General features: G+C 35.0%; 2 protein-coding genes across 2 annotated transcripts; both read right to left on the bottom strand.

Moving 5' to 3' along the window:
• LOC132045240 (ras-related protein RHN1-like) lies at positions 1-7,762 on the bottom strand. The gene is made up of 7 exons (XM_059435792.1): positions 7,593-7,762; positions 7,421-7,498; positions 6,648-6,815; positions 5,988-6,036; positions 5,643-5,716; positions 4,393-4,486; positions 1-447 (listed from the first exon to the last, which is right to left on the bottom strand). The coding sequence occupies exons 1-7, from the start codon at positions 7,629-7,631 to the stop codon at positions 350-352; spliced, it is 600 nt and encodes a 199-aa protein (XP_059291775.1). The 5' UTR covers positions 7,632-7,762; the 3' UTR covers positions 1-349.
• Positions 7,763-9,678: 1,916 nt separating this feature from the next.
• On the bottom strand, positions 9,679-15,441 carry LOC132045263 (probable polyamine oxidase 4). The gene is made up of 10 exons (XM_059435820.1): positions 14,942-15,441; positions 13,059-13,174; positions 12,881-12,969; positions 12,662-12,775; positions 12,269-12,356; positions 12,092-12,177; positions 11,891-11,993; positions 11,508-11,605; positions 10,735-11,164; positions 9,679-10,201 (listed from the first exon to the last, which is right to left on the bottom strand). The coding sequence occupies exons 1-10, from the start codon at positions 14,985-14,987 to the stop codon at positions 9,884-9,886; spliced, it is 1,488 nt and encodes a 495-aa protein (XP_059291803.1). The 5' UTR covers positions 14,988-15,441; the 3' UTR covers positions 9,679-9,883.
• Positions 15,442-17,705: the final 2,264 nt, after the last annotated feature.

The following is a 17,705-nucleotide window of genomic DNA, read 5'->3' on the forward strand; positions in this document are numbered from 1 at the left end:
TTTAAGGAGTAACAGCGTCCATTTATCAATATTAATGATCAGGTTGGAAATGAAGAGGTCGATGGAAATTAGAATCATTTACAAAATAGAAAAGGAAAGAAACAAGGAGCATGAGGCGAGGACCAAACCAATGTGCATTAATTCAGGTGCTCCATACAATAGCTTGCCTCTATGAAGGGAACTTCTGAATATATGGTTTACATATTCTACTCTCTATATCTCTCTCCATATGAACCATGCCACTCTCATTTCCAGACTTCATGTTCAGTACAAGCACAGCATGAAAGAACAAGTGAACTCCAGACAAGGATTACGAAAGGTTCAATGAATTTATGAACGATGATGATCTTCAAGTACAACATGATGCAGCTCGGGATCCTTCTGCTTGTCTTTCAAGAACCATTCCGGCTGGATTTTGAGGGGGTTGAGCTGTAGGCAACCGTTTAGCTGCGAAACCGCAAACTCCAAGGATTAAGGGCATCGAAGCGAATAAAAAAGACATATTCAACTGTTCTGACACAACAAAAGTAAAAGACCTATATAAAGTGTAAGCCCTGAAAGAACAAAAATTTAAGAAATCCATCCTGCTAGTCCCACCTGGAGCTCCCAAAGAGCATCACATAGAAGTTTAATAATTCAATAAGATATACTAAACTGTTCTTCTAAAGTTCAACAAGTTATATAACTTTAAAAAACTAGCATCTTTTACAACAGTTGATCTCAGCTGCTACCCCCTTCACCTCAATCCCAAGGTTACAACCCCCTCTTAGAGAATTGGTATATCATTATGGCAGGTAACTGCAGTTTCACCCCCGAATCTCATGATGCACTTACACCCCTATTGTAATTATAGGAATATAAATAGATAGCTCCGTTCTTTATCCCTCCCCCCCCCCCCCCCCAAAAAAAAAAAAAAAAAAAAAAAAAAACCGTTTGTGTTAATAATGTATATCGTAAATACACAAGCTGGCTACAAATGGAATATTATATGTTGTAGTAGAAAATACATTCAAGTGAAAGTTGATGTTATAGTAAAAATATCACATAAAAGGGTAATCTTTCATAGTTGGATAGAGGGAGCATTAACCATACGTCTACTTTGGAATGAAATATCTGCTAGCAATTGGCAATTGCTCTATGTTAATTCATAAATCAACAGTTTCACTTATATTATCTCATTCAGGAGACACTGAAAAATAGTGTCCCAACTTCCAACTAAAGCATTTGATTTTGCAAGTGAGACAATGTCCTATTTAGCTTTTTTCTTGCTTATTAATTAGGTTAAACTGATCAATCACATTCAAATTAAATTCTATATGGGATCTGTAGAGCTGACGACTACATCCACAGTCCAAGGTGGTAAAGTTTAGTAACATTATAGCGGTAATCCACAGAGCCCTGCTCCAATCCTGCGGAGACATGGGCAGCAATTAAGTCCTTGCTAGAGCTCCCTTCCTTGCTAGAGCTCCCTTTGTACAGTACATTTGATGGTAAATCCAAGAGAAGTCTCAGTTCCTATTCGACATGCTAGTGAAACAAACAGCTATAATTATCAATTATCCACTTGTCATATAGAAAAAATGTCTGCTACCAGTTGCTGCCCTGGAGCTGGAAGTTAACCTAGTGTTAACCATATTACCGGAAAACAAACATGGATTCAATAATTATTGTGACTAAAATTAGTCCAATCTCGTGAGATCATAATTAGGCTAATCTCTTGAGCAACCTAGTTTAAGCTCACTGACAATAAGATTGGAGTGAGCCCTGCATGCTTAGCTCCTACTTCCAAGAAAATCTAATTTGGTGGTATATACTTGCTTAACAATTCATATTTAAGATTCTTTTTTGAGGGGAGAATCCACATTAGTGATGGCATCTACACTATTTTATGGTCTATCAAATGCTCCTCTTGGGGGGGGGGGGGGTTGGTTCTGGAGCCTAGGAATGCAATTATCTTACCAAAAGAAAATCTCTCATGTTTTGCTAGGGCATGAAAGGAAGTGATATGGCATCAGTGTGTTAAGGAGAGTGGCGGCAGCACTTCAATAGTAGTTGTAGCTTTTAATTGAGGATAACAGTCACACCCATGATGTAAGATTGATACAAGTATCAAAAACTATAATAAGCATAGGGTAAATTCCCATGCTAGGATTTAGAGCCCGTTTGGATTGGCTTATAAGTTGGTCAAAGCAGCTTATAAGCCATTTTTAACTTATTTGGGTGTTTAGCAAAAATAGAAAACAACTTAAATTAAGTTAAAAAGTGCTTAAAATAAGCCAAAACCAAGAAGTTGCTCAACCGCAACTTTTTTTTTTTTGGCTTAAAAGCCATTTTGGTTTGACCAACAACTTTACCCTTTTATCCCTTATATTTTTCTGTTAATTCCAATACTACCCTTAATTCTAAAAACCCTTTAAGCACTTTTATCAACTGCTTATTTATAAAATAACTTTTAGCACTTAAAAAGTACTTTAAGCACTTATGCTTAAAAGCCACTTTTTTTTTAAGCTAATCCAATGGGCTCTTAGTAAGATCTCATAAAATATTTGAGTGAGGTTGAAGGTGGTTTGTTGTGAAAAGGGTTAAACGAGAATTCATTTTCTCAACAAATGAGAGAGAGCACCACTCTATCAGCCTTTTCAAGCTTTTCCAATTGAAAAGGAAGGGAAAATAGAAGGTAAATGTAAACTACTCTCCTCTCATCACCCCCAAACAATTTCAGACGAGTTGAATCTTATACAGTTCCAATCTACGCACCAGGGTACAAGACATGCCTTAAAAAACTATAGTATGGCTAAACCGAGGCTCAAGCAAATAGGTGTGCTTAAGCTTTAAAGCTACGCATAGTGAGAGCTGAGTGCTTCGGCTTGCCTCACTTGGATAGCAGTTTAGTGCAAAGACCAACTCAAGCTGCTTAAGCTTTAAAACTAGGTGTAGCGAAGCTAAGTGCTTCGGCTCGCCTCACTTAGGCAGTAAACACCAAGGCAAGGTTGACATACTATCTTCCTTCAACCCTTCGAGTATAGGTTGAACAATAAGCCAATCTAAGATTTTTGGATTTAATTGTGATCCAATGTTGCTAATACCGAAACAAAATAACTAAACATGTGATATTCGTCGAGGAAAAAGAAACAGACATAATAGGATAAGCACAAGATGATGACTACAGAAGGTAAAACTACATTTGACTTATACCATTAAGATTCAAAAGCTTGGATTCATAATACGGAAAGAGGCCAAAAATTCGAACTATTGAAATGGTGCAAAAATACCCTCCATCCACCTTTAAGCCCAAATACCCTTACCATCCACCTATTGGGTCTAAAATACCCTTATTCCTGAATATTCTCATTAGACACGTGGCATTTTTCTATTGGTTGGCTTATAAAATTAATTAAACTAATTCGGTAACCCAAGTCTCCCCCCACTCCCTCCCACTTGAAGGAAAAAAAAGTAAACACCAAGGCATATTTTTGAAAAAAAAAAGTTTTTGTAATGAAAAAAAAAGTCAACTTTTTTTTTCAGCTGGGAGGGGAGGGGGGCGTAGGGTGCGGGGTTTGAGGGGGGGCGGTGCAAAAAACCCCAAAAAAAAACGTCAAAACTTTTTTTTTTCAAAAATATTAATTTTTTTTACGTCGGGGGGGAGGGGGTAGGGGTGCGGGGGAGGTGTAGGGTGCAAAAAAAAAAATTGTAGTCTACACTTGTGCCTTTTAGATTTTTGGTTGAAAATATACCATGTTTTTTAATCTAATATATTTTTTTTTTGGTAACTCAATTACATTATATTTATCAAGACATTTTGTGATCCAATGTTGAGAAGCGTAACAATATTTTTTTTGCACCCCACCCCGCACCCTACACCTCCCCCCACCCCGACGCAAAAAAAATTAAATTTTTGAAAAACAAAACATACGCCCCCCTCCCCTTCCAGCTGAAAAAAAAAAAGTGATATACGCCCCTGTCCCCTATAAAAAACAAAAAAAAAAAACTTTTTTTTTTTTTCAAAAATATTTTTTTTTGCATTGGGGGGAGGGGGGTAGGGGGTGTGGGGATGGGTAGGGTGCAGGGTGGGTGCAAAAAAAAAAAGTCAACTTTTTTTTTCAAAAAAAATATTTTTTTCACGGGGGGGGGGGGGGGGGGGGGGTCGGGTGGGGGGGTGGGGGCACTATCTGGTCAATATTGCAAAAATTAATTAGTTTAACAGTTTAATAATAGGATAAGCACAAGATGATGACTACAGAAGGTAAAACTACATTTGACTTATACCATTAAGATTCAAAAGCTTGGATTCATAATATTATTGTGTGCTCTTAATATATACCATGGAAATAAATGAAGAACAAACCGAGCAACAAAAGGAAATATATAAACAAGAAAAGCAACGCAACATACCTATTTCATAGAAAATATCATTGACATTCACAGCAGTTTTGGCGGAGGTCTCCATGAAAAAGAGGCCATTTTCCTCCGCATACAAGCGTGCCTCCTGTAAAGTCACCAAGAACACTATTAGGAAAAACCAAAGTCAATGAAGATATTGAACTACATCAGATATTGAACAGGAAAGAAGCCTAAATAAGTTATCTAACATGCATATGATTAAGCGGAGTGACAAAGATTAGCGAATTCCCTGTCACTTGCAGATATCCTTCCCCCAGTCCAAAAACGTTACAGTGGCGAGCTAAAATATAGCGATCCGATTATTTATGTTGCTCTCTACAATTTAGTGTTGGCTTTGGTCTCTAAATCCAGCTCATAAGAACACCTAGTTCTAGTTATCTTCTCTAAGAATTTTCACTATTTAACTTTCACATTCTCTTCAACTAAAGAGATTATCTTTAACATTCGAGGTTCCGAAAGAACATTGACATAGATCTAAAAAAGCTTAACCACAGCAAATTACATGTTAGGTTAGGTGATGGATCGAGAACTCATTCCTGTTCCAAAATTGAAGAGATCTATGCATCACCTATGACCCATCTTATAAATGCAACAAACTCAACTCTGAAATAGCATTTCCAAAAAAATGAAGGCAACAGACTTCTCCTAGAGTACTAATTGCATTGAATTTATTTTACCTAAAGTGACTGCCACAAAAAATTCTGCTTATGAGAGCTTAGCAAAGCATAGTCCACTCCAAATTCAGATAAAGGAACGCTCTGATGGATAACGTCTTTATATAAAATAGGCTGATTATGATAAAACCTCTAAATACGGTAATAGACGTAGAGGATTCATATAGCCGAGCCCAGCCTTCACCAACTTGTTTAGGATCGAGACATACTTGATACCTATTGATTCCCACCAAATGCGTATCTCAGTCTTATATCATGCTCTGAAGCTGGAGATCTTAGAGGGTGCCTCAAATGTTTCTGTCCCTCAAGCCTAGTCCTATACATGATTTGTTTAAGAAAGCTTAAGCATTAACAAGCACCAATAACTATTCTTTCTTTTTTTCTCAAATGCCAACCTTACAGATTGGAGATGTGTTTAGCTGAGAGCCTGAGACTACTAACAATAAATCAAAATCTGCATCCAAGAAACTGTGATATCACAAAGAAGGCCTGGCAAGGACCAATTGAAGGAACTCAAAAAGAGGATGATGGGCATGGAAAATTGGATTGCCAAAGAGTACAACTTACTTCTGCAGGAACGTTCCTTTTATCTTCTAGATCAGCCTTGTTTCCAGCAAGAGCCATGATCATGTTAGGATTACCTGCAGCGTTGTCAGAAAATTGCTTATTTTACTGAAACTCCATCTAAACAGGGTCATGGTTATTTTAAAACAAAATCCAGATAACTAAAAGCAAACCTGACACTAAGAAGAAAAACATAGAGGGAAAAATAAAAAGCAACAAGATTATTTTCGAGACTTTTCTAGACATCTTAGAAAAGAGCTGTTTGCGTAAGTTACTCAAAGTAGAAAGAAGATTATAACGTTCACTTTTTATATTTATATAAAGTAAGTAGGGTGAAAGGATTAGCACCTTGCTTCTGCAATTCTTGCACCCATTTCTTTGCCCTTGCAAATGAATCCTAAATTAGCAGAAAACAAAAGACAACATCTCAATTTAGATGCATAGACATGTGCATAAACATGAAGACATCCATATTACAGAGTTATGATCATGCAAAGACGAAGCAAGATCAGTAAAGCAAAAGCCAAAGTAAACATGAGTAAAATTCTCCCTCAGTAGTCCTAATTCAACAGAGACCAAAACTTTATCCAATGCTTCTCTCATTTCATGCATAGTCCTCCCACCAATAAGGAACAAAATTTTCCAAGAAATGGGATATCTTAAAACGGTAAACTGCATTTTCTGCACTTTTTATGTGACACTTCTGCATTGGGCATTAAATAACTTAACCTTCTAAATTTGTGCAAAAAAGGGGATCTCCCTCTTAACTGCGTTGATTTATGGACAGAGGAAGTCATTTGCAAACCAAGATTAGCCTTTTTCCCTAATTAGCTCTAAAATCTACACTTTTCGACCTTACAAATGCATGAAAGTGAAGCAACCATTATTCCTATTTCTTTTCACATGCAGTGTCAATATATCAATCAAAAGTAATTAATAAGTCAGCAATAATAGCACTTGTATTGACTCATTCGAGTAGTAAATTTTCCCAATTGAGTAGTTTCTTACCGAGCTAGTGATATCATAGACAATAATAGCAGCTGCAGCTCCTCTATAGTACATAGGCGCTAAGCTATGATACCTCTCCTGCCCAGCAGTATCCCATATCTCAAACTTCACCGTAGCATTATTAACCGCCAGTGTAGACGAAAAGAAAGCCGCTCCAATCGTCGATTCCTGTAAAACAAATTATCAACATCATCAAAACGAGTGGGCTTAGGATACCAGATTCTTAAAGAAAAAGATAGATAAATAATCGCGAAACTTACCAATATGTATAGTTAGGCCTAACATATTTACCAATATGGCCGAAACATACAAAACATATATACTGATATGTCTATTATACCTATAGCATGTGTATAGTACTCCCTCTGTCGCACTTCATGTATTTCACGATTCAAACAAGTCTTTCTTTGACCATAATTGTTTCATATTTGAATTATCAATCATTGTGACTTATAGTACTTTTTACGTAGTTTTCAAATATGTAAATTTTATTTCAAAAAACTTAAAGATTTTAAACTGTTTGATTCTTGAAATCCAAACTGTGCCACATAAGTTGGAACAGAGGGAGTATATTATATGTACATTTAAGCATAAATATAAAAACCTAACATCTGATCATATTTTATAAACTAGAACACCCAATGGTAATTGAGCTGTACTTTTTTTTTTTCTAAATAATCAATATCATGAACTCAAAAAATACAAAACCCTAAAAAAAGTCAAAATTAAATGGTCAAAATTGAAGGGTCAAAAAGAAAAGAAAGAAAGAATACTTGGAATTCCAAGAATTGGCCCTTTACAAATCGTATAACCAAGCTTGATTTACCAGCTCCCATGTCACCTAACAATACCTAAAAATCAAATAGAAAAAATTAAGGTTAAAGATTTAAAAAAGTGTAAATTAAAATTCATTTCTTCATGCATGGCATGGATCATAAAACTTACGAGTTTTGCATTGAGATTGGTGTGACCAGTGGATGCCATGAAATAGTAGATTGGTAAAAAAAAAAATTGGAACAAAAATGGAGAATTTACAGTGTGTATTTTTTGTTTATGCAGAATTAGGAAGAAAGGAATAATAGTAACAAAATGTGTTAGTTGGACACGAAATGATAGTGATTCCACTGTTTTATTTGGACTTTTCTTATCATCCACCGACCAGGCTTTTTATTTTATTTTTTTATTTGCACAAATAGCACTGTTTAAGCTTTGGCCTCATTTAAGAAATTTACAAAAATTAGCTGTCCTGTTGGAGTTTATTGTAAAATTCTGGGTCGTTTTGACGGTTAGAATCGAACTGAATTTTCTTTTCCCAATAACTTAGGGGTTGTTTGGTTGCTTTATCATGCTGGGTAATATTTTAGTTGTCATTTTTAAAATTCAGCATACTACTGTAAATATTGTGTTTGGTTACCAATTTATAATTTCGCATAATTAATATATATGTATAAGTTATGAAGAAATTTATGTATAAATTATGCAAGTGTTGGTGCCTATGGGGATCAGGTTTCCAGCTAAACTGGATTTTTTATTTGATAATGGGTAAAACTTTTCATACAATAGGAGTAGCAAGCTATGTTGATCGTCAAAATTTTGACCCTAACAAATCGCAAGACCTGCCTTAACATCAAGTTATGTTAGTCGTTGGAGTTTTGGCCATAAGTCCTGACAAATCACTCGGATGTTTTCAGCATTTGACCAAAAATCTTGACAATCACCATACTTTTTCATAATAGATCCAAATTGTTTCAAATCAACTCCAAATTTGATATAAAATTTAAATTGGGTTTATAAAAATGGGCAATTTGCACGATTGTCCTTATTCGGGGGGTGGTCTTTAATTTTTGGCCTTTTGCTAAAAAATTCTTGATTCCGGGTTCGAACACCCGCTTAGTCAAAAATTTTTAAAAAAATCGCAAGGTAGAGTTTGTATTCGCAATCTAAAGTTTTGCCTGCAAAACTATACATTCAGGCAGAGTTTTGCTACCTTCGAGCATAATTTTAAACTTTACCTCGAACTCAAACTCTACCTGATCAGACAGAGTTTGACTGCAAACTCTATTTAAGGCATAGTTTTGCCTTCAGGCATAAGACAAACTCTCCCTTAAGGCAGAGTTTTGCTTTTAAAGATAAAGAAAACTCTACCTTAAGGTAGAGGTTTGCATTAAGGCAAAAAAAAAAAAAAAATTATTAAGTTGGAATTTTACAAAACTCTGCCTTAAGACCTAACCTTTGCCCGAATAGGCCTAATTTTGCTACGAAACTCTGCCTTGTGAATTTTGTTTTTTAACTGAATCCATTGAATAGTAATCTGCCAGATACATTTATGGAAAGAAGAATTTCTATGTTTTCATTAATCTTTGGACATGTTTACTCTTAGTTCACTCGAACTCAAAAAAAAAAAAAAAAAAAAATTATGGCAATGCTCTGTTTGCCCTTTTGTGACATTTTATCAGGTAACTTATCAGTGCCTAAATAGGCATCATTGTGCTTTTCTTCCACTCAAGCAAACTTCCGGTTTCTTTTTTTCTCTTTTTAAGTAGGCGTTTGGCCATAGAAATAAAAAACTTTTTCCCTTTTTTTTGAAATTTTGGAGTTGGAGTTGTGTTTGGCCATAGTTTTCGCAAATAGTATTTTGTTGTTAAAATGTACTTGTTCAACAAGGTTTGGTTGTGAAAAAAGTGAAAAAGAAGGTTTTGATTGCTTTTCAAATTCCAATTTGAAATTTTCATGGCCAAACACTAGTAACTTTTGAAAAAAGTGAAAAAAATTCGGGAATAAAGTGAATAATTCTTATGGCCAAACGGGTAATAAGTCTGTATGGCGAATTGAAGAACATAGATGTATTTTGGTTATTAGCATGTTAAACTATATACGCATGTCATGATTTACTTGTGTAGTTCGCTCCCTATTTCAATCCACGGTAAAATAGTAACTAGTTATACCCGTCAAATCCTTTTCAGTTCAAATTTCCTGTTCAAGGATAAAGAAAACACAATATCCGCCAGAAGTACTAGTAGAACTCTCAACATTGTCAAATAGAAAGCTTGATATATAGTTTGGCATTTCAGTTGCATGTGAGACATAAGTACAAAATGGAACACACTATTCAAGTTACTGGAAATGAAACTTGCAAATGCTATTCGCCAATAATTTGTTCTCGTCACATTACAATACTGGAACTCACTACTTGAGCAAAAGTTTTGAAATGAAACTTGCAAATTTCCAAAGGCATATTACATTCTTGAAATCTGGAGAGGAACTGCAGCATTATGGGTTTCCTCCCTATGGGAAACAGCCTGAACCATTTCCAGACTTCTATGTCTTTTAATGAGATGCCGGCGGCAATTCTCACCAGCCATAATTCCAGATTCATACGCACCATGAACCGACCCCTGATGATCATCACTGCTCACAGCTTCCCCTCCAAAGAATAGATTACCTATTGGTGCCCGAAGCCTATCGTAAGCATCAGTTGGCTTTCCAACCAAGTCATAGGAATAACATCCAAGGGTGTCTGGATCCGTACCCCAGCGAGATACAAGATACTGAACCTGTACAACGCACCAGATGATTAACTACCAGTATCTGTTGCTTTCAGTTAAACAAAAGAGCTTAGAAGTGCTTCTGTCTTGGCATTCTTGGATTACTGAACATGGTGCTTTAACAAGGTTTACATTATAGGAGTGTTAGATAAACAGATGCAGGATTGCAGGTAGTTTGCTTTCTATCAATAAATGGGAAAAAGCATCACTTTTCCTTCTCTATTCAATTTACAATGAAAGATTTCTCAGTCAAACAAGAAATTAAAGAAATTGAAAGCTGATGAGGTGCTTCCTCATTTTTCCTTCTACTTTTATATTTCACTCCTCCGTCTGATTGTTTTACCTTTTGGGTTAAAGGAGAAGTGTAAATGAACAATAATCAAACTGTAATAATCGACATGAAATGTAAACTCACCAATTGAACCAAAAATAAACCAAAGTAAATTATCATTTCTGCAACACTTCGGAAATTGAGTCCTTTTTCATGCATGTCACTAGCTAAGATTTATAATTCAATTAGTCTAGAGGCAGAGATTACTTACAGGCTTAGCAGCATCAGGGAACATCTTCTTCAACTGTAGCATTGCAAACTCAGCAGCAGATTCATCTGATAATTTCTCGAGGTCACAAGCAAGTCTTCCAGCAGCCATATAGACAAGGACCGGGTGTCCTGTTGCCTTGTGGAGGTTAAGAAAATAACCACAAGCATATGAAGTAGGTGCAACAACACCTAACAATTCCACATTTGGCCAAAATACATTATCAAATTGTAATGCAATCTTGTTTTCATTGCCTACACCAAGATCTGCTATTGCAGATTGCTTCCATTCCGGCAATTTTGGTTCAAACTTGATCAAGTTGGCTTTTAGAACACCTAAAGGCACAGTTATAATAGCAGCATCCGCAATAAAGTTTCTCCCATCCTCGACCGTAATCATCACTTTGTTGTACCCATTTGTAATCCTCTTGACCCTAGTAAATTAGATCCACAAAAAAATAATCAGTTTCTAGCAAGTGCCTGGAAAGTACTTTGTTAACACTGGTTTGAAGAATACTGTGGAGGAAAAACAGGAGATAATCATGTTTGGGTGTTGAGGTGTAACTAAAAAGAATTTCTCTATGGAGGAAAGGAACAACTTTTGATTTTAATATCTTAGGAAATCAAGTAACCGGAAGGTGTAAAAAAGGTGACCTCATTTCTTACAATAGAAATAGGATTGTAAAAATTCATGTGGTTTAACAGTCATTGCAGCTGCATTGAGAAACAAAGAGAAAAAGGTAGAACTTCCACATTTTAGAGAAAACCCATGCGCACCTGTGATTTAAACGGATATCAATGTCTTTTGATAATGCCTTTATGACTGGGTGGTAACCTTGCACCATAAGTCCATGACCACCAGTGAGAACTTGTTCCTGCACACAAAATATAACCATCAATATTGCTCACCTGGAAGTAATTCAATTTTCCATATATATTCAAGGATATATCTATCAAATGGTTGTGCCCAATTTGCTATGTGGGAATAAGTTAAGATAAGTGTCTGAAAGCTATAACAACATTTTGTAAAGCCCTTTTTTGTATTCCTTCGAAGTTTTTATATTTTGAAATAAGACCTTAACTGCAAGATAATGAAATTGAAAACTGCATCAAGCACCCAATAAACTGTTTATTGTAACAGTAAATGAAAAAACACTTGCCTGATCCCAGGTTTTCAGAGAGATCGTGTCTGCATCTGCAGCAAACCATGCCTCCATTCTGCATATGTACCATTGCAACACCTCATGGGAAAGTCCTTCTTGCCTACAGCACAAATAACTCAAGATGTAAGCGCATGTATAACTAGATTCCACATTCAACAGACAATAGCAGGGCAAATAAGAAGCATTTTGTCTGCATACCTCAACTCTGGATGCCTGTCCAGTACAATAGATATTGCTTGAAGAACTGACAAGTCATGACTATGCTCATTTCTCACTTTCTCAGTCTGCATAAGCAATACAAATAATCATCACTGGTTTCTTTTAAAAATCTTAAGAGGCACAACATTGTTGAGCAGTTCAAAGTTAAAGACCAACCTCACTGAGGATTTTCTTGAATACATCTCCAACTTGAACAACTGTATTTTTGGGAACTTGACGACCATCCATGTCAAACAGCATGTAACTATAAAAGGAAAGGAAAACATAATTAAGCTCTTGACTGAGTTAATAGCATCTCTAGTTAATTTGCACAAAGAAATATAAAGGGGACAGAAAAAGAGCACAGGCCAACTGTAAGTCCTTTTGATCAAAATTCAAAAACAATCTAACAAATTTGCTAGTTACGATATTCTGATTGGTTGGATCAGGGTGAAGTTAGACCAAGTAATAATTTAGCACCTATATTTGACGAGCGCAAACAAAAAAGGGAAAGTGCAGACTAATTCATGATAAAAAATCATTTATTCAATGTAATTCCATCCAGGATACCTTTCTAAGTCATGGTCATATAACACTGAGTTGTCACCGCTGGTGCGATATAGAGTTAGCCCTAACCGACGTATCAATGGAGCCAAAGGATTCTCATCGCAAACCCCATGGAGCCTGAAAAGAATGTTTAATGAACAGAGTCAATTAATTGCAGATTAAAAGGCATAAACGTCCAGATCTAAAAAGACAATTTGGGAGGAAAAGATTAAATTCTCTCACCATGATGCTCCCATATCAACTGGGCAACCAAATGAGTAGTCAGTATGTATCCGACCACCAAGTCTATCCCGTGACTCCAACAAGAGCACCTGGACAAATATAAAAAGCATTTCTTTTAAGAATGAATGGATAAAAGATTGTTACATTTGAAAGAATTCTAAATCCGGAGTATGCCCACCTTAAAAGATGCATTGTGAAGGAAACGTGCAGCAGCTATCCCTGAAATACCTCCACCAATCACAATTACAGATGGAGATGAACTGTGCGGCCTACCTAAGCGGGGTGGTAAAATGCCTAGTCAAGCAAAAGAGAGGAGCAAATTAAGTTCCACTGAGAAATCATCAGAATAAGCAACAATACCTATGAACACCCTTTATGATGGACATGAATATAAAGTTCTTCATTTATACTTCAACACTCCAACAAAGTAAAAGCAAACTACTTAACGTGAAGAATTAAGATAATGAATATGAACAAAATTCCTCACGAGGAGGAAATCAAGATGCATCTAACTCAGTAGAGAGCAAGACACAGCTACGAACTGAATCAATTCCTCCAAGTTAGAACGTATTGCACATTTAGAAGTCGTTAAACTACATGTTTTCACATCTCTACGTTACATTATCAACTTCTATTGAGAATGTAATGCACTTAGATAGCTAGCCACAATCAGAAGTTGTAAATAGATATATGGTTTATAAATAGAAGTTGATCAAGTAAAGATATGACAAGGCTGAGGACCGAAAGTTGCATCAATTCAGTACACTATGCAAATGGATCAACAAGATGACATAAGCTGGCCTGAAATGGTAGTATCTCTAATCCTCCTACGAAGAGATACGCAAACCATTATATCTGTTACTTTTATCCCGAGGATGAACTCTTACACAATGTAGACTTTATGTAATAATGTCGAACAATTTGAACATTTCACCATTTTCTATTGATCAAGTTTAAAGAACCAGCAGCACCTGCCAGGCATTGGATATTCTTTATTGTAAATACATAGTAAAGTAGCTACTACATTATCATTCTTTCAAGCCCAAACCAATATCAACATCTGAACTATGAAAGATGAGATAGTGCTTGTTTGATCAACATTTTGCCCGAGCCCAGTAGCGGATCTAAGATTTTCACTGAAGGGGTTCGAAAAATAAAAATGTAGTGACTGGGATTTAAACTTAGAACCTCAAGATGAATTTTGAACACCCTAAACCACTTAATCAACCTCTTCTCTGATTTTTTAGGGTGTTCAAAATCCATATATGTATATAAAAAATGAAAAATACCTTATATATACGGTATAATTTTTTGTTGAGCGTGTTCACAGCGGGCCCTAAATCCGCCCCTGCCCGAGGCAATTCACTTCCCATTTAATAATGTCTCACACATGTTGCTAGCATAACGCCATCTTAATCTTTGTTAAATTACCGGACCGATAAAAGATAATTTTAGCAAAATTTATGTCGAACCTAACAATTCTTTCTCAATTAAGACTTGTACTACTATGACTTCAATGATTTAATAATCAGCAATGTTCCTTTTTTTTTCCGCCTTTACTTAATACTAATTCATTAACCGGCAATGCCGCAATGGCAAAGATATTATGCTCATTTAAACATATATAATATATACTACTCCCTCAGTTCCAATTATCGTCACACTTTTTCCTTTTTTAGTTTGTCCAAAAAAAAAAAAAAGAACACCTTTCTATATTAACAATTCAACTTTAAATTTAACCTTAAAAAAATAATTTCTAGCAACATAAATTTCTACAGTTTATTTTACACCACAATTTCAAAAAAAAAAAAAATTCCTTATTTCTTAAATTTGGTGCCAAGTAAAACCTCCTCGTATAAAATGGGATGGAAGGAGTATCGAGTACGACAAGTTTCAGACAGATCACACCAGACACAATAATCACTAATTAAAAACACAAGTCCGTAACAGCTCAATAAAAAAAAAAGATGATTATTTCCTCAAAAGTCAAAAGAAAACGAAATTAAACAATGAAAGAAAAAGTAAAAACGACATAAAATTCGAGAAAATTAGGAAACTCACCGTCAAATAAATTACTAGAGCCAGAATCATCATCTTTGATTTCCATGAAATCCGTGAACAAAAAGGTCGACGTTCTTAGAATGTTTTTTGGACAGCAAAGATGTAAACAAACAGAGAAGAAGAAGAAGAAAGAGTGGTATGAAACAGGGAAGGAAATTTAAGGGTGTATAGGAATTAAGAAATTAGAAATTAATTGGAAGGAATGATTATGATAAAGCATGAAGATTAGAAGGCCAGCAATAAAGCGGCTTAGATTAGAAGAAGACCGTAGCTTATCAAGCCAGCTCATAATCATAACACGAATCAAATATCAACTCAACAAATAATCGTCCTAATTTTATCGACGATTTTTGCTTCGTTTGCATAGATCGACCAGAAATTAATTAATCTCTTCCTCTAAATTCACAAAAAGTTAATCTCTCTTTGTGAGTTTGGAAGTTGTGGTAATGGAAACAGAATTGGTGGGTGGCGGTAATGTGGTGTTTGTATTTATAGAGAGGATGGATGAACGGAGTTATAGGAGCGTACAACTTGGAAGCAAACGCGTAATTAGTGCATGATATTTTCTGGCAAAGAAGGGTATTATTGTCATTTCATAACTCGAAGTCAAGTCGTGTCGTGTCGCCTTCGACTTCCATCCCAACAAATCCCAATTAACCACGCTTCACGTGAGCTCTCGAACTACTTTTGTTTTTTGGACCTATTGATGGTCAAAAACAAAGATATATCAGGGAAAAAAAATATTAAATAGTCTTTATCTGTGACTTTTCTGAAAAGTTTTATGGTTGGATGAAGCACAACCAACAATAGTTGTGTGAGGGCATTATTTATTTTTGACAAGTGTTTTATGGCCCCAGCTTGTCAGCAGTCTCTATCGCCTTTTTTTTTTTTTTTTTTTTTTTTTTTAATTAAGTTCCACTTTTGCAATTCTCCATTTGGTTCTTCTCCTCTTTTAGGCTTAATGCATATGTGCTCCTAAACTTGCATTTTTTTATTTTTTCGCGTATTTTAACTAAGTCGTTGTTTATTAAATTACGATCTCCGTCATTCTCAAGCTGCTTCATCAAACACAATCCGACTTATATAGCATATATGGTGAGTTTCATTTTTTTTCGTCTTGCACGTGAATATCAATCGCATCCTACGTAGAAAATTCAACCAATTAAAACACCTTACCCATTTTAATTATATACATCACTGATATTAAGCCTCGTAAAAATCCTTTTCAATTATTTCCCATATTATTCTCCTTTTCAATTTCTGCTTCTAACAAAAATCATAAGCCGAAAGATAACTAATGAAAACGTTACTGAGAAAAAAAAATGGGTACTTTTGGGGCCAAAAACAAAAGGTACTCTTGTGGCCCCAAAAAATTTCAGCTTCTGGTGTGCCTATATTAAAACACAGCAGCAAAATCATGTGAAAATTTTTAAAAATGCAGCAATGGGAAAAGGTAACGTGAGAATAATATGGGAAATAATTGAAAAGGACTTTTAGGAGGCTTAACATCTAATGTGTATAATTAAAAATGGGTAGGGTGTTTTATTGGTTGAATTTTTCACGTATGATGCGATTGACATTTACGCGCAAGGCTAGAAAAAATGAAACTCACCATATATCTTTATGTAAGTTGGATTGTGTTTGATAGGTATTAATTTGAGGACGAGTTCGGGGGTTAATAGAATAACTTAGTGGAGATCTCAAAAAAAAAAAAAAAAAAAAAAGTTGCAAATTTAGGGGACGCATATGCATTAAGTCTTCTTTTTACCAACACTTCATATATTTCATTTCAGCTCTCTCTACCTTTTACACTTATATTTCTACGGCTCTTTTTGTTAATCCTATCTTCCATTGCAGACAAAAAATGGATTGATACCATTATTATTTGTTTCGCTACCCTCCTTTTTTAATGTTCATTGTGCTTTTACAAATTCACAGCTTACTTGGCTCTTCATTTTCGATTAATCTTTGTTCTTAATTCAGGGTACGGTATGCTATGATATTGAAAATTTCTGTTCGATAATTTCAATTTCAAAAGTCCTATATCACACTAAAATAATTCAGTATGAGTCGAATATTTTTAAGTTTGATTTCGTGTTGTGCGGTAAATTGGTTAGCATAATTTGTTCACATTCGACTTATATAGAGTAGAGAATCATGACATATTAGCACCTTACTCAAACAAAAATATTTAAGGAAAGCAACGGCCATTTCCAAGATGGCATTAAATAAGCTCTAATAAAATATATAAATATATTATAAGTCGTTAATATTCTCTAATCAATCAAATTTAAGATTTTGGACATTTATTAGAGTATATTTAGATTAAAATTTCTTCTATTTATATAATAATATAAATATAAAATATATTGATTGTATATAACTAAATATTTCAGTACGGTATTCGATATTTCAATATCTTTTTGTAAATATCGAATACCTTACTGAATATCAAACTTTTTAAAAAGTGCATATTAAATATCATACTAAATATCGTAGTAATTAGGGGTGGGCATGGTATGGTAGATACCGATTACCATACCGAAATCGAAATTTTTTATACCGCGGTTTCGGTATTATGGTATTTGGTATGTATTTTTAAAAAGTTTGGTATTCGGTACGGTATTCGGTATTCATCAAGAAAATACCGAAATACCGAATACCATACCGAAGTATATAATTACATATACAATTCATATATCTTAGTATTATAATACTAACAAATATATAAACTAGTATTATTAGAAAACTAATTGTTTAAACG

This window comes from Lycium ferocissimum, unplaced genomic scaffold (assembly GCF_029784015.1).
Source record: "Lycium ferocissimum isolate CSIRO_LF1 unplaced genomic scaffold, AGI_CSIRO_Lferr_CH_V1 ctg638, whole genome shotgun sequence".
In the NCBI taxonomy this organism is placed as follows: domain Eukaryota; kingdom Viridiplantae; phylum Streptophyta; class Magnoliopsida; order Solanales; family Solanaceae; genus Lycium; species Lycium ferocissimum.

Excerpts from the sequence above, each read along its gene's own strand:
- LOC132045240 (XM_059435792.1), bottom strand. The coding sequence starts at position 7,631 with ATGGCATCCACTGGTCACACCAATCTCAATGCAAAACTC. Across the intron at positions 6,816-7,420 it reads GCCAATTCTTGGAATTCCAA|GAATCGACGATTGGAGCGGC; the intron begins GTATTCTTTCTT and ends TTTGTTTTACAG. Across the intron at positions 448-4,392 it reads TGATATTTTCTATGAAATAG|CTAAACGGTTGCCTACAGCT; the intron begins GTATGTTGCGTT and ends GCGGTTTCGCAG.
- LOC132045263 (XM_059435820.1), bottom strand. The coding sequence starts at position 14,987 with ATGGAAATCAAAGATGATGATTCTGGCTCTAGTAATTTATTTGACG. Across the intron at positions 12,970-13,058 it reads TTCACAATGCATCTTTTAAG|GTGCTCTTGTTGGAGTCACG; the intron begins GTGGGCATACTC and ends ATATTTGTCCAG. Across the intron at positions 11,994-12,091 it reads GACAGGCATCCAGAGTTGAG|GCAAGAAGGACTTTCCCATG; the intron begins GTATGCAGACAA and ends TTTGTGCTGTAG.